General features: G+C 35.2%; 1 protein-coding gene across 1 annotated transcript in view; it reads right to left on the reverse strand.

Annotated features, from left to right (window-relative positions):
* The window catches only part of PIBF1 (progesterone immunomodulatory binding factor 1), a 132,112-nt gene that overhangs the window by 11,807 nt on the left and 102,849 nt on the right, over nucleotides 1-17,456 (reverse strand). Inside the window, exon 17 of the mRNA XM_075046083.1 lies at nucleotides 350-529. Coding sequence (XP_074902184.1) covers nucleotides 350-529 — 180 coding nt within the window. The remainder of the gene's footprint in view (nucleotides 1-349; nucleotides 530-17,456) is intronic.

Below are 17,456 nucleotides of genomic sequence, written 5' to 3' on the forward strand. Positions count from 1 at the left end.
CATATACACACACTCAACTCATATGTGATCAGGGTAGATACATAGTCTGTGGATCCCTTCAGCTTTTAAAATTTTGCTAACCACTCTTAATATTGTAATATTATAATGGCATTTAAAAAAAAAATCTAGTTTGCTGTGAACTTAAGGTGTAGCAACTATCAAATAGCTAAATAATGTCATAAACTGTAATTTATCTCCCCAACATTGTCCATTCCCATAAAGAGCTGCAAGTATTCAGCTGAATTAATTATAGATCTCTTTGAAGTATGAACCCACATTTTTCTTTTTAAAAATGTGAGGAGAATTACCAAAAAAGCTTATGGCACTTACTGTTAATCATAGTACTTACAAATAACGTTGGCTTAGGTGTAAACACATTTTCTTCTTCATGTTCTGGCAGCAGTTTTACTGAAGGGTTTGATTTGTTTTTTGCAGTTGCACTTTTTACATCAATATGAGACTGAGGTAAATTTTGTTCATAGCGTTTACCATGCAGACTAATTAGAATCTGTTTCATTGTGGCTAGTTCCTATAAAACCACAAAAGAACAATGCTAAGTTACTCAGTAAAATTACATTTGAATCTATTAAATATTTATTTGTTAAGAATAAATTTATATTCACCAAACTAAACATGTAAGTGGATCAGTAAATCTAACAAGCATGAATATATACTTGCCATAATTAATGAGATTACTAATTGGACAGTAGTAAAAGTAAGAAAATAAAAAAGGCACATAGGATTTATACAACTCAAATTTTGTATTACTTAAAGGCTGTAAAAGAGAACATTTACTGTGTAATAATGAACCCACTATCTCTTTTAACTTAAGCTTCCATTTAATTTAAAATAATTTTTTTGAATGCTAGGTCTTGCACAGAAGTCTTACAAATGCATTACTAGAAATATATACGTGTCTTTATATCCAGATCAGAAAATAAAAAAATCAATTGAAAACCTTAAGAGGACCTACAGCAAAAATGGGATCAGAGTGGAAAAGAAGTTTGGTGAAAAATGAAAGTTTCAACATGGGAAAATTAAAACAAGAGCATATAGAAATACAGACTTTTTTGATGTTCTAATAATTTGCTTTGTAAACAATTTGGATTAATTAAAAAACTAACCTTTTCTTACTACTTAGCTGAACAAAACAGATTATTCAAAATGTACAGTAGAGTGAGAAAGGAAAAAACATAATATTTAGTGACTTTAATTGGACATCATCTTTTCTCACCTTGCATCATCTAGTGCCTAACATTCTCTCCCCCCACGTAATGGGTGTAATTACTATAAAATAAATGACAGAATTTAAAGCATTATTTATTATTATTATTATTTATTGTACTATTATTATTTAGAACATTCATTATTGCAGAACTAGAATAGCAAGGTCAGTAGAAATGCCTTTCAAAGTAAATTTTAAGACAATTTTACATTTTTTAACTATTAATGTTTTTGCTTGCTTTTTACAAATGCTGTTGTCTTCCATAAGCAATACTGTTAATGTATTAGCACTCCATATAACTAACATTCTATCTTATCTCTCAACCAGAACTGGGTAACTCATATTTATAGCTGAATGACAAACATTTGTTATATCTTACCTATTTCTTAATACTTGCCAGCAAATTACATTGATGCACATTCTATTTTCATTGCATTATTAGCAATGAATTAAAAAAACCCTTCAGCCTTTTAAAACATTCCTGCCATATACCTTCTCTCTGTCCAGTGCTGCCTTTAATACAAGATACAAAGTCAAACGAATCATGTTGTTGCCTTTAAATTGTCCCACACTAACTCAGTTATGTGAATGGATGTTACACTCCACAGACCAGCTTTACCAAGTGTACAAATTGTTCTTGTATCTCAGTCATTTAATATTAACTATTTGCATAATTCAGCCATGTGTGGTGGCATGTTGAAACAGCATGACTGCAGAGCAGCTGTTTAAAAGGACTGCATAGTTGATGCCAACATGTTTTTCAAGTTGTAAACTCTGCAAAGATGTTGCCAAAGCAACACATAGACAGAATTTCTTGATGAAAATAACTCAAGCAAGTATACAGCAAATAAATACACCATCACAGGAGATTAAATTGTACATAAACAATGTTTTGACATTAACAAGTGCTGTTCCTATACTTAAACTGCGTTATTCCGTGGACCAAATAGTTGCACGTTTGAACAAGGCAAAACCCAAAAACTGTCATGCAGATTTATTTCAGAAACAGAGTTGAAACCTGTATGCGTAGGGTCAAATTCTCTTGTGTCAAGATACACTCAGCAGTCTGAGGTCTTCTCTACTTCACAGAATCTGTCCTGTACTTGACAGCCCTGTCTGTTTTCAGACTTGGAATAGGCTCTGGAGAGTCAGCTCTCACACAAGCTTCTCCTGTGACAGGAGAATTCTCTAATGTGAAGCTAGGGGAAGGAATGACAGGGAGTGGGGATGACAAATTAGCCCACAACGAATAAATTATTTTGGCATCACAGCCAAATTTATCATGAGAATTTAGCTAAAATTGCCTTAATATTTGTTCTAAAGTCTTTCCACGTTTAGTGAGAAAGACCTTAAACTTGGCAAAATAGCACAGGAAACACTGAATCCAACAGAATCATTGGTATGTGTACTGCTAAACAAGAAAAGAAAATTGGCCCAACACATTTGCAAGAAAGTTGCTGTTTCAAACCAAGGGAATACTGAAAACAAAGTTCTGTCTGGAACTGCAATAATTTTACTCATCTCTTCAGATTTCTCTGCTCCTGAACACAATCTTAATTCTTAGCTTCACTTTTAAGTTCTAAACAAAGAGTCATTAGCACTACCTGCTACTGTTAGCATGCTACCATGATGCAATAATATTTTCCAACCCTAAAAACTGGCAAGTTGGTCTAGAAAGCTAGCAAGGAAAAAGCAGCAGCTCTGGCGATGGTGCTTAGCAGAAATGCATGAACTTGTTCTAGTGTGAACAGGACCTTGAGAAAAAAGGGGAAAGTAGGTATAGGGTTCAAAATGGATGGGAAGAATCTTTTGTGTATGTATTGGCTGAGATGGTGTTAATTTTCCCCGTAGCAGCCCTCGTAGTGCTGTGCTCCCCATCAGTAGCTGGAAAGGTGTTGGTAACACACCAGTGTGTGGCTACTGCTGAGCAGTGCTCGCACAGCATCAAGGCTGTCTCTCCAACATTTCCCCGTCTCACCAGTAGGCTGGGGGTGGGCAAGATCTTGGTTGGGGACATAGCCAGGACAGCTGACCCAAACTGACCAAAGGGATATTCCATACCATATGACATCAGCTCAGCTATAAAACCTAAGTAAAGGGAGACGGAAGGGGGGCATTTTCGTCCTCCGGAGCAGCCACTACGCATACTGAAGCCCTGCTTCCCAGGAATTGGCCAGACATCGCCTGCTGATGGGAAGTAGAGAATAACATCTTTTGTTTTCCTTTGCTTTTGCCTGTGACCTTTGCTTTTGCTTTATTAAATTGTCCTTATCTTGACCCACGAGCCCTTCATCATATTTTTCCCTCCCCTGTCCAGTTGAGGAGGGGACCGATAGAGCGGCTTTGGTGGGCACCTGGCATCCAGCCAGGGTCAACCCACCACAGTGTAGAAGGACATGCATTAGTTTCAGGATAAGCTAAGTAGAGGAAGATTTGAAGAGAAATGGATGGTTAAATTTTTTTTACATTTCTACTGTGTCAAGTCCACCGTCCTATGTCCAGGCAGAGCTGTGCAAATTGTTTACTTACAGTATTCACTTCAGCTGCTCAGTGCACGTATGAACAGTGTTGCTAAAGCTCTGCATGTCCCAGTTTCTTTGTGGAGGTATTTGGTGCTTGCCATGCTGGCTCCTGGACTTACAAGCAAGCAGTGTGTCACTGTGTTGAGGCTTCCAGGTTTGAGGGCTTTAGAGAGCCAGACAGCAACCCTTCTTGGGAGGACTATGAGTACTAAACACCTCAGAGTGGATTCACCCAGCCTCCTCTCTGTGCTGGCTTTACAGCTTTGGTCTCACTGTCCCAAACTTTGCAAACACAAGCACCCGCTCCCCACTTACACAATATTCCGTGGGGATGTGGCAGCGCAGATACATGGAAAACAATGCAGTTGGCAAGAAAAGGTGGGTTAAGATGAAACAAGGAAAAAATTAAAGTATGCAGCTGGCACCAAAACACTGTTTATGTACAGTGAGTGTCACCCATACAAAAAAGTATCACGGCTATACTCTATTATTAAATATTTTGAAAGTCTGTCCACAGGAACCTGATGAATTTTTGTTAAGGATGCTAACCTGCTCTGCCTACCAGCACAAATGCAAAAAAAAAAAAGGTTATGAGCTGTGTGACGCGTTAAGTGGGATTTAACTCAAGCTTATAACACCTAAATTTATGTGTCTGAACTTAAGTATCTACACATGAGCTAGGAATCCAATCTTCCATTACAGTGTAGCTTGGAAAGTGATTCAACTCATTCAGAAGTGACCACCTATTGGTGTGTTGGCTGAACTGTGTTGTAACACCAGCCATATTGACTAGGCTGCTATTGACTATAAAGCAAAGATGCTTACCTCACCACAGACGCCCCCATTTCGATACCTAAATTTAGTTGTCATAAGCTGAATCCATTTCTCCCCTCACTCTCCTTATAATTTACTTTTCTCAGCCTTCTACTTCACCTAAAACAACTTTCATCCTGAACAGCCAATGTGCACTCATAATTCCCCTTGCACACATATCTGAAGTACTGAATTGCTGTGTTAAAAATAACTTAATTTTTGGAGTAGGCATTCACATCACAGATCATCTACTCATGCAAGTTTTCCTAAAAATACACAGGTTCATGCTTCAGAACAATCTAACATCCTGTATTCCACTTACTTATGCACATTAATTCACATTTAATGAAGATTACTTGAACTATGAAAGAATCACTGAAACTTTTGCATACATGACCAGAAAGCAGCTGGAATTTAAAATAAGTGATTAGAATGAATGAACTGAGAACAATGGGAGCTATGTAGCAGGAGGTAAGTTAACATAACATGTATTGCATTGTAAATAGTATCAGAAGAACTTGCTTATTTCCATTTATTTTTGGTACTGTGATGTCCAACAACCTTAATTCAAAATAGAAAAAGCAACTTTGTGTGCCAATACACAAACAAAGGAGGAGATATTTAGGTACAGACAAAGGATAGGCACCAATCTTTTCCATGATGTTCATTAAAATGTTTTCTGTTTGGGGATTTTTCCCTAATTCTACCTTGTTAACTTATTAGGCTGAATGTTATCAGTTCTGTTGTTGTGGAACTCTTACAGTCTGCAAAAACTGTGCATCATATTAAAATCATCAAGCTTTAAAACAATGTTAAAGGAACCAAACCAAAGAAGTGTCAATCATTTTTAAAAGGTAAAGTAAAAAAGGCAAAATAGTTGGATGCTGTCTGCTGATATTACTCCTATTTCAGAAAAATCTGAGATTCTTATGATGATGTTTCATCTTGAAGCAAGTAAAAATAAGTTATATTTTATTTAAAATTGTTTTTACCTGTTTATTATGGATAATTGAAATAGTAGCTAGAAAAATGGAGACAGAAGATCAGTTTGGAAATATGAAGGTTAAAATTTGATTCCTTCAACTAGCAATGCGACTAGAAGATAGAGACAAGCAAATGCAAAAATAAGGCATGCAGCAATATAAAATATAAATGTATTTTGAGTTATAGATACTATAAAGGGATCTCTATTAACACTGGTTATGTTGTCCTTAATACATACTCAAACTACATATACCAGAAAAACATCTTACATTTTCCTAATTCAGTACTACAAAAATTCAAAATTAGTACAATATTAAATATTATAACAGAATCATAACTTACATAATCAAAACAAAATGAAAAAGAATTGCCTGATATGGAAAATAATTGAAGCATAAAAAAGAATGCTGTTTTATCAAGTAAACAACGGGCAAATTATATGAAAAAATTGCCTACATTAAGCACAACAGATATTTATCAAGATAGTAATTCCATTTCTTTTCAGTAGATTGTCAACAAGTATAAAGATTTTTCTTCTTACTGCCTCTGTCATGTAACTATAATCAAAGCAAGAAAGAATCCTCTCTGTGTACTCAAAAGCTTGCAAAGCACTTAACATTATATATGTGTGTCTATAATTATAATAAATATGTAAATTTATATAAGCAGTTAAAATGATATTTTTATGTATCATGCTCTGGAAGCAAAAGCAAAACAACAGTCTCAAGAAAAAGGAACTGGCTTACAGAAATCAATTACATAAATGTCATTTCTTATGTTCTTATGGCAGGGATGTCTTGCACCTTCAAATAATCTCCATACAATGATCTTAAAAAGAAACTTTACATAGATCAAACTGAACAGTTGGAAATGCTCAGTAGGAAGAGACATTTACCTTTCTGGCCTGAAGATAATTCATTCTGATGGTAAATGTAATGTTTTTTCATATTGCTAAAATCATCACAGAAGCAGCCAATGGGTGCCAGGTCCATCTGGCTCCTTCCTCATGCAGTAAAGCCCATGGTTACTGCACTCAGATAAATATCCTCTAAAGCAGAAGTGACCCTAACAATACCACGTACAGTTAACTGAACCTTTAACCGTGGTTAAACCATGACACCATGACAAATTATATTCTACTTTTAGCTTTACATATAGAATTTATGATTGCAAACTTCACCTTGGATTGGAACTCTATTTTGAAGCAGAGAACTCGTATTGTGGAAGCTGAATAAGAAATTTCTGTCCTAGAAAATGTATCAGGTTCTGGCAGAACCACTGAATTTTGATGACTGACAAGTGTTCCCAGGGAAGAAAACAGCAAAAATTCCCAGTAAAAGAATGGAAACACAGAAAAGGCACTAAATACTATGATCTTTAAACAAGGAAACCAATTTCACTGACAAAACCAGAAAAATCAGCTGGAGGAGGGATAAAAACAGAGGTTTGCCGCTCTCAAAGATGCAGATCAAAACTTAAGGTCTCTCAGACTCTGTGAGTCAAGCACTAAGATGATGATTTTAGATGTGTGTCCCCATCCCCAATCTGTAAGTCTTCTGAACTGTTAGAGTAAAGCATGTACGTTCAGGACCTCCTTTGGAAAGCTTGTATTCCTTGCTTTAACTGCCATATGGTCTCCATGTGGTTAAATTATAACTTAAAATAAAAATATGTATCCAGTCTGGAGAAACTTGAGAGATTACAGCACTGTCTTTAGGTCCAAGAACAGTTGACTGTACAGCCCCCCTTGCATAGAGGGGACCGCACAAAAAATTCCTTCACAAGAGACTTGGTGCACTACACCTTGAGTCCAGAGACTGGACTCTTCTCAATGTGGGAGCCAAATAGTAGGGTTGAGTTTAGCAGTCTGGTGACTATTCTGGCTATATTAACTTATAAAATAACAACAACAATAAAAACAATACCTATAATAGAACATGCAAGCAAGGGAAGACAGCCGTGCTAGGATGAAAAACATGTTCGTGCTAAGTCAATGCAATCTGTCTTCACATGCACATAACCTCCCATTTAGGCAGCTATTGTAGTCTTCTAACAACAAGTCAGCACAGGGAAAAGCAGAGCTCACAAAATGAGGTTATGGGTATGTTAAAGAATACTTATATATGTTAAAGAATTTGAGAAATCTAAACCAGCATTTAAGAATGCTATATCCTTTTGGTAGTGTTTTGTAAAGAGCACATTTCAGAAATGATTTCTCAGTCTCTCAAGAATTAAAAGTACATGTTCACTATACGAATGTTCTTGTGTGGATTCAGAGAAAAAAAAATTATACTTCCTGTAACTCCTTCTTGAAAGTGATCTCAACTGGAAAAGGGTAGCGCAGGGCTGTTCAAAAGGAACTATCTTCACAGTTGTCTGTCTTGGGGTGTTCAGTAGGGTCAAGTTTGATGGGCATATAAGGTGATGGTACAGAAAACACTAAGGATATTGTCCTCTATGAAGTCTGTGCGTTTTCTTGCTTGGCTCCCTCTTAGACTCCTACTGTGATCTTCTGTGAAAGTAAAGGTGTGCTAAAAATAAAGTTGTATCATTTAACAGCTGATACTAAGATGGAGAGGCATCTTTGTGACAACTCTGGTTGCAGTTCAGTTTTGGAACTTGTGACTGGATACTTGATTGGACTTCCTCACACTAACCTTTAGATATCTTCAGTAATAATATTTAAACCTAGGCAAACTAGCTTGTCTGATTCCTCTATATAGCTGTTGGTGAGAAATTCATAGGTTACAATTAATTTTGCTGATTTTAGATGAGGATATGGTAAATCACACCATAATAGTGCCTGTTTTTCTTTTCTGACTACAAATCTGTAGATGATTTTCAAATGTAGACATCTACGCTACAGATTTTTAAACTTAGGCAAGATCCATCTCTGCTACTTTGCCAAATGACTTGACAAACAACTTATCAGATCATCTTTACACTGGTAGTACTCTTTAATATCATTGGAGTTTACCAGTTAAGATGGAGGTAAAGAAACGGAGCCTTCTGTACAGATTGTTGGCATAGAACATCAAATCACTGACATTTCTGGAGAAAACAGACTGAAACAGAACCTGGTTCCACCTTTCAATGTATGCAATGACTTGCATACAGCATGTTGAAGAGAAAGTTTGAGTATGGTACTCTAACTTTGGAGTGCACTTAGAGAAAGGAGACATACATGTGTCATTATCATGGAATGAGACTCTTGAGAAAAAGTAGTACCTAGAATGTCTCCTCCTTCGAAGTACTGACAATTCACACAAAGAATTATTTTAGAACTGTTCTTCACAGCTTTTATTTCTGCCAAACAGCTAGAGACACACTGCAGAAGGGCTATAGCCTATAACCTGGAATGAATTATTTGTCTCCCTTTTTTAGCTGAAAATGGAAAAAAGACCAACACTATTAGCACAGAATTAACAACACTGGACATGAATATTAATGATGACAAAGTGTGAAATAGTAGAAAGACACTACAGAAGCTTCATGTTGACGTGACAGCAAAATGAAGCAAATGGTAAGTCAGTCTATTCCACTATTTATGACTGCAGATGGATAGGAAGCAGTGGCACAAATGGTACAAATTCAGCTTCAACAGTGGAATGCTCTGGTCTTGTGCCTATCAGGAGTAGAACCTACATGAGTAACAGAGCTCAAAGAAGATTTTAACAACTACCTATGCAATTAAGAAAACATAAGAAATCATGGTTTAATCCCTCATGTAAGGCAGAGTGTATTTGACATAGTTGCATCCTCAACTGCAGCTGTACTGAAAATATGAGAAGTCAGCAAGAATTCTGGTGTCTGGTGTGAGATTTGCACATATGGTCATCTTAGGCACACGGATACACATTGTAAAGCTGGAAACTGGAAGACAGTATGAAATGTCCTGATCAAACAAATGAACCTGATAACTGGGTGGTGGAAACATGCCAGACCATATGCAGGATGATGATAGCTTCTCTGCATTACACTTAATTCAGGAGTTCTCTATATCCCAGTGCACATAAAAACTTAAAATGAACTCACAGATCTGTGACTATACGGATCTACAAACTACTTCCAGTTTTATAAGGTGAATGCATTAGAACTGTGGCAACAATAAAATGGCCCAGTCATTTCAGTGAACACATTCTGTCTTTTTAGATACATAAAAATCTCTGCCTATTTCAGCTGTACCTTAAATTTGTTCTTAACGGTTAAATCTTTCTAACTTCTTAAGAAAAATAGGAAATAATTTGTCTCATAATTCAGAACTTGCATGTCAAATTCTGTAAGTTTTTTTCCACTTTTTGTATTGAAGATCAGAAATATATTTGCAATTATAACTAGGACTAAATGCCCCAATATTTTTTTAATCTGAGCCATTGTGACATTCATTTACTCAAATTCAAGTTTAATAAAAAGTATGCTTTCTCGAGTAAGTTCTACTCACAGGAAACAGATGCTAAAAATTCTAATGTCAAAACAGCCTTATTCGCATGAATTATTATGTAGAAGTTCTTGTATCTTCTAAGAGGGGAACATTTTAGTTTGATTCTCCCTGTCTCTGGTATTTCTTAAAGAGTATTTAAATTCACTTTCCACTTGGTAATATTCAAATGCTACCATAAAGTGAACAAAAGTAAAATTTTTACACAGCTGGATAAGCAGCAGAATGTGGTGAAAATATTCAGAGCCAATATAGGAAAAATGAATATAACAGAACATTAGTTAAATGTTCAGAAAATCTCAACAATTTCTTGTTTAAAAGTTTATCACTTTAACTGATTCTAGCTCTCTCAAAACCATATAATTTAAAATACACATACCAATTCCATCCCATAATCCATAAATAAGTTCTATTTTGCCTATGAAACTTCCCATTTTTGAGCGCAAAAAGTGTATTTATATTTGACTTATATTAACTGACATTACTAAACCCTGTGTTGTTATCATGGTTTCCAAGATTCTTAAAAAAAAGTTAAAAAAAAAATGGTGAGTAGAAATCACCATTTAGTACACAATTGTTTAGTGTATACCACTGCGAATGGAAAGATAATTCTTTAAAGAATATATAGGAAAACTAGTAAGACATTCTGAATAATACAGCTCCAAGAAAAAGAATGAATGTACCCAGCTGTTAAACCCTTCCTCCTCCTAAATTCAGTACTATTTGGAATTCAAGTTTTAGAAAAGCTTGACAGCAACAAAATAGATAACAAAAATGAGAAATACTGCTTAGGAGCATATTTTTCCTTGTAAAAAATGAGCCAGAAACTTCTCTACACTCGTTTAGCAATGTAAATGTCACTTTGTTTCTCCAAGCTTTAAGCTGAGAATAGCTCCAGGGCTTACTTGTGATGCAGAAATGTCCCTGTAATCTACTTAGAAAACATGCAGAACATTAATAGAAACTAGAATCCTGGAACATAAACGTAGCATAAGAAAAATGATAATTACTCTGTGGCTTAACATTTAAAAAGAGAGCTAAGCATTGTACATCAGCATTTTTTTATATAAAACAAGTTGCAGCACATAGATGAGCAGGAAGTCATTCACTTTAGAAACAAATAATTTTGACATTATCATGTACAATCTTTTACACAGAAAAGAGGGGAAAGAGGCAGAGCTAGAGATTGTTTGAAGGCACCTGTTACCAATCACTTCTTTTCGGTCGTGTCTTCCCAACCCCTGCAGATACCCCTTCCTTCCCCTCTCCCCCAACAAAGCAGTTTTCTCCTTTTATCCACTAAGCTTCCATCCCTGATTAAACACGTACTGCCCTTCCCCTTATGACTCCAAAGCTTTTTATGAGCCTCTGAACTTCTCTCTACCTCTGTTTTTTGCAGATGGCAGCTGTTGCTACTCTCCAGGTTCCTAAATCCAACACATTGGCTTTCTGTCCTAGGTTACTTCTAGTCAATCTTCTTCAGCATAACTTAATTACAGCTAAGGATAGTATTAGCCGTACTTTACAGTATGACTAATAATGAAATGCTGAAAACTCATCTGGAATCCTCAAGGTCATTGCTGAGATGGAATGAAACTGTAGGTGTAGAGAATTTAGCAGTGAGGGGCATTCCCCAGGGGAATACAAAAGTAAGAAAGATAAACATGAGAATATAGGAGTAACTGGTCAAAGTAAGGTAAAGCACAGATACTTCAGGAGACCTTGCTTCTCCTCAAAAGAGGAAAAGAAGAATAAAAGCACCTTACTTTTCTTTCACTTTTGTAGGCCAGATAACAGGATAACTATTGATAAGTAACAGGGTTTTGTGCAGGATACTGACATGAGATGAATATGTGCAAGCACAGAGACTACTAGATTCTCAGACACTGGAAACATTAAAATTTTGAAACAATGTCATGGAATTGCAAATGCTTCTGATAATTCACGTGGCCATGTTTAAAGTCTAACATTCATCAAAATTTATATAAATCCTCGGGAACCTTAGCCTGATCTTTTATAGAAGCTCTCTGAAAAACTCTTAGAGCCATTAACAAACTATGCATATCCTAATAGGACTAATTAATAGCTGTTCCTTTTGCTTGATCACGTGGACTCTCTCCAATCTTACGCATGCTCAGAAAATGCATTTGGCAACCATTTATTAAAAAAAAAAAGTCAGATTTTCTACATTTTAAAGATAATAAAATAACTATTTTCTGTTCTTAACTTCACCTTTCTCTCTCATTTGTTCTGTCTTTTTCTCTATTTTTACTTATTACCTACACAATGCTGCCTCATGTTTATCTCCTTTTCTTGCACCACATTAGATCCTCTGTTTGTTTGGACAAAACAAGCTACACTTTGAATCTCATTCAAAGAGCTCCAGCCTGCTGTGATTTTTTTTCTCTTTTTTTTCCAGAAAATATAATGTAATAAAAACCAAACAACATCCATTCTATGGTTCAAATAAAAAAAATCATTAGTTTTCATTTTTAAGAGACCCGCAGGACTTTGGAAAGTGGCCTTTTTCAGGAGACATGGATTAAAAAATGAATGTAAATGTAAATTCTCCGAACAACACAAAGTGAAAATGTAATTTGTATGGGAAACTACTTCCAAATTACAATCAGTTCATATATAAGAAGATGACTTAGAGAAAAGAGTTAATTTGTGTCTAGTTAGGAAAAATAAACACTAAAGAGATTTTCTCTTCAGGCTTTTGAACTGAAACATGTAAGGAAAGAAGAACGGCTGTGATTAAGATACTGCATTAGGACACATGAACTCTTAACCTCTACCACAAACTCTGGGGAGTTTTGGGCAAACCACCATTTCTTTCGTTGTGGTTGTTGCTTCAGCCAAACAGGGCTAGTGATACCCTTCTGCTTTAAGTTGTGAGGATAATATTTGTGAGGTGTTCAGTTACTGTGGTGAAGGCTAGAGAAATATTCAATTACTAAGCAGGATTATTTTGACATATTGTTAAGAAACCATGAAAACCTGGAAAGGGGGAAGAGATACATGGTAGTAAAAGAAAAACATTAGGTTTACTCATAAATGGTGAGTTATACATCAGATTTGGAAAGCTTCTGACCTGCCAATTGAAAAATGAGTTCAACATAACAGTCACTTAGGCAATTCGCATTTTAATATTAACCTGGTAGACTATTCTCAGCAAGAACAGCTCAATAACAGTTTCTTATACTATATGTTTTAAAAAGAATAGGAGCTTGCAATGGCTAACCTAAATAAATTTTAACCCGGTCTAGTTGAACATTCGTACCAATTCAAGTACACATATTTAGACAGATTTAGCACTCAATTCGAGTGACACAACAATTTACTGACATAAGCTAACTGGATTTAAGTAAACAAATAGCAGTCAAAGCCCGTGTGTCTGTATCCATTTAACTGATTGATAACAAATAGGTTTATTTAAACTACTACGACACGTTTTCTACTTTGTCCCATAACAGTTAGCCATAGCCTGGTTTCTGGTTGCTAACTTCACTTGAAGAGCTTTGGCACAGTAACACATGAATGTGTCAATAAGGCAGGTGACTAGTTCAGCAAGTTTACATTCTATCACTTGTGTGCACAGCTGCTAATGTACCACAAGTGCACAGATGTGTAAAGGAGATAAAATATCAGGTTTTCATATCTTTTTAACATGTATATAATACTCATGTGCTGATAACTAATCATGTCTGCATAAACAATTGCATTATAGGAAATTAATGAGTATTATAAACAGCCTTCATTTGCACCATTTATGTCATAAATTTTTATTTCTTACTACAATAGTTTCACAATATTAGTTTTACTTTTATAGATTCAAAATTACTGTATTGCCAGACTGCATTGCACACAGGTGATTTCAAGCAGTTAAAAAAAAAAGATAGTGTAAATTAAGTTAACTCCCTTATATAAACTGAAACAGATCTTAGCACTTAGAGGAATACCTATTTAAAGCCTTCTATTGGTGTCTCTTACACCACTGTCTTATTTTTGTTTCTATTCATGCCTCCTAGGATATTTCTATTTAAAACATAAAAAGATCCCCTCCACTTGTTATACTTGCTCTGTTTTTTTTTCCTCCCCAAACAATGGATTATGAACTCCACATTAAAAATATAAACAAGTTTGTTAATTTTCAAGATTTTAAAAGTCAATTTCTACACTCTGCACTTTGAATCGGAAAAGCTAAAATAAATAGATTTAATTGTGCACATTATTGGTTTTCTTTACTATGATAAGTCTGCATCTTAAATATCTGAAGAAATAGTACAATGCCATACATCAAAGCATAGCAAATTTATAACCTCTTAAATGTAACCTCAGAAAATGATTACTAAAACTTCTTGCCAAACATCTGAGTGCTGACAGACTGCCCTTCCAAGTTTTCATCTGAAGTTTGCAAGCCAATGGATAAAGTCTAAAATTGCACTTCTGATGTTCCAAAATACTAACAACTGCATCAAGCATGAAAGGCAATGGAAGTGCCAAGATCACAGAGCTCACGGTAAGTATTTCTTTTAGTCAAAGGCTGACTGTTGGAAGAGAAGGAAAAAAAAAAACCCAGATAAAAGGAATCATGGATCAAGAGCTTCAGCTAAAAAGATTTAGTGGATTCATCCCACTTAACTTCAGCACTTAACAGAGAACTGCTCTTTGGTGCCTTTAAGTTATAGATTCCCGTTATCTGCACAAAAGGATAAAGTTTGGATGCAGATAAAGGATGGCACAGAAGCTTCATGTGCTATACTCTACAGTTTCGGACACAAAATGCCCTCTTTTTCACAGGTAAATAAGATTGACATATAAATATTTTTACTTGCTCTTTTCCTTGCTGGACCCTTTCCAAAGGTGATTCAAACTGCTAACCTAACAGACAGCAATTCACTTTTGTGGTTTTCTTTTTTTAGTCAGGTTAGGTTTCTGTTTAGTGATCTGCATGGTCCCAGTGCAGCATTATAGATGTCCCAGAGCTGGTGCAAGAGGAGGAGAGAGAAGGAGAACTAGGAGCAAAGAGGTAACCAGTGTTAATGGCTATTAGGTCAACTCAGGTGTAATGTATAATTTCATCCTGATTTATGCTTTGAAGGAATATCCTTACTTGTGCTCCCCTGACTATACAAAGACACTAGGGCAAGAAGGGTCCCAATCTGGGGGTAAGTGCTGAAGTTACGAGTGGGAAGAATCAAGACTACAAGTCTTTTTTTTGTGTGTGTGGTTTGGTTATCCACAGTTAAAGATAGAGGGTCAAAAGTGTAAAGTTCAGCTGATTAAAAACAGAACACAGACTACAAATAATAATGCAAAAAAAATCTGGATTTGAAATATCCTTTTTTAAAAAAAATGAACACTGTTTACTAGAAGGTTATTAATGAGAGACCCCATTGTTCCTCCAAACAATGTTTTAGGCTCTTCTGATGGATCTGGAAAACCAATTAAAACCCTATTGGTTATCTTGACAAAACATATAAAATTTCTTAGTCTTGAATCAGCTGAAAAATTTGGCTGTACTAACTGTACTTGCTATCATGTGCTGAGGGGTTTACAAATGGCATCACAATACTGCATACCCTGGTTCCTTCTGATAGCTCAAAGAGGGCAGCAGCACTGTGAAGGCTTTATTATGAACCTCTAAGAACATAAGCTCAGCATGATCCTGGATACTGATCATTCATGATAATGCCATTGAACTCCCTCTCAAATAGTGAAGTTTGCATTTATCCATACGAAGAAGATAAGAAATTTTATTGCAGCAGCCAATTCTCAATGATCTAAATGAGAAGCTAGATTAAAAAGTTTTCCACATTCATTTGCTAATTAATTCAGAAAAAAAAAAAGGAAATAGCAGGCCAAGAAACAATTAAGAATCTGGGCCAACAATATAGCCTAACAAAAAAGAGCTTAAATTTTTCTCCTTCATGGGTAGACCCAAACTTTTAAGAATGTGTATAGTCAAATGATCAATTTTCACTTTAATTTCCCACAGCAAAATATAATAATCATCACCAAATTAGCTGTCTACATAATTTGAAATAATGAACTATTTCATTACATGAATATCTAGTGCATTTTTTTCCTCTAATAAAAGAGCTCACGTAAGACCCCTATATAAATTCTTCCATGATTCAGACTTAAATATTTAACTTTTTTCTTCCAGAATTCAGATATGTGAAAAGGGCAGTAAGATCAAGCATGAATGTAAGTTCTTTCTTTTAAAAGTGTATAAAATGCTATAATTACCTCCAAAGCAAGCATTATGAATCCAGCTGATATCACAAGGAGATAAAAATAAAAAAACCCAATGCCTCAAATTTCTAACATTTCATTTAAAAGAGTTAATACAGTCTGAGACCACACAGGCTGGAATACCTTAAGTTAAAACTGTATACTTATTGGAACACGTCACTGTAAGACAGCAGTAACATTGTTTTGGCATTTTGCTTGTACTTTTAACATACCTAAACTCCATTTTATGTTAACTATGAATATCTTGGGTTTATCTATTCAAGAATTCGAATGTTCTTACTTGCAAACATGAGGGCAACAAGGTAATTCCTAACAAGACATGACAGTTTAGTATGTGCAATGGCTCAACAAGACTGATAGTAATCATACTACATGATAGCACGTACGGAACACATAAACCTGTAATTCATATTTTTTCAAATTGCATAAATCTGTGTTTACACATTGCATGTTACTTTTATTTAAAAACACATACCTTGTCTAAATGAAGTTAAGTCTTTACTAACCCAAGATTAAAAAATTTGGACTGTTTTTTTTCTATTAGCAGGGATAGTTACTGTGAAATTATGATGTTACTGCATATTTAACTTTTTTATTAAGATGGCAAAAAAATTTAGTTGAAGACTAACTCACTGTAAACTAAGTTGTCCTATCCTGTACAAAGGTTTCAATACATGAGATAATTGCCTTCTAGAGGAATCAATAAACTGTAAAACTACTGGAAGAGGTCTGCATTAAAAGTAAAAAAATAAAAGGCTGCATTAGGAATAAACACAAATGACAAAAGTTAAACATACACACACACACACACACACAAAAGCGACTTGTTATTTTCACACATTTTCCTAAAAAACCTTTAGCTTATTTTAGTGTTTCTTAGGTTTTTTTTGTGTGTTGTACTGGCATTTCATAATTTTCTTCCCCCAAAAATGCAACTTCTAATGTTTCTTTTTCAATATTTATATACTTTTCTGCATAGGCAACTTGAAAAAAGCATTATCACTGTTAGGTAAAACAATATGACTAATATGGCCTATTTTTAACAGATATAAAAAGAAATTTAACAAAACAGTAACAATTTTGGAAATATTTGCTCAATTTCTAACATCCAGGGTAAGAGGAACATTCAAGACGATGTCTGTTTCAGACTCGAGTATTTGCTTTCTTCTTTATAAAGCCTGCCTCACTCAGCCTTGCTTGCATTGTTTGCCAC

Source organism: Buteo buteo, chromosome 14 (assembly GCF_964188355.1).
Source record: "Buteo buteo chromosome 14, bButBut1.hap1.1, whole genome shotgun sequence".
Classification (NCBI taxonomy): domain Eukaryota; kingdom Metazoa; phylum Chordata; class Aves; order Accipitriformes; family Accipitridae; genus Buteo; species Buteo buteo.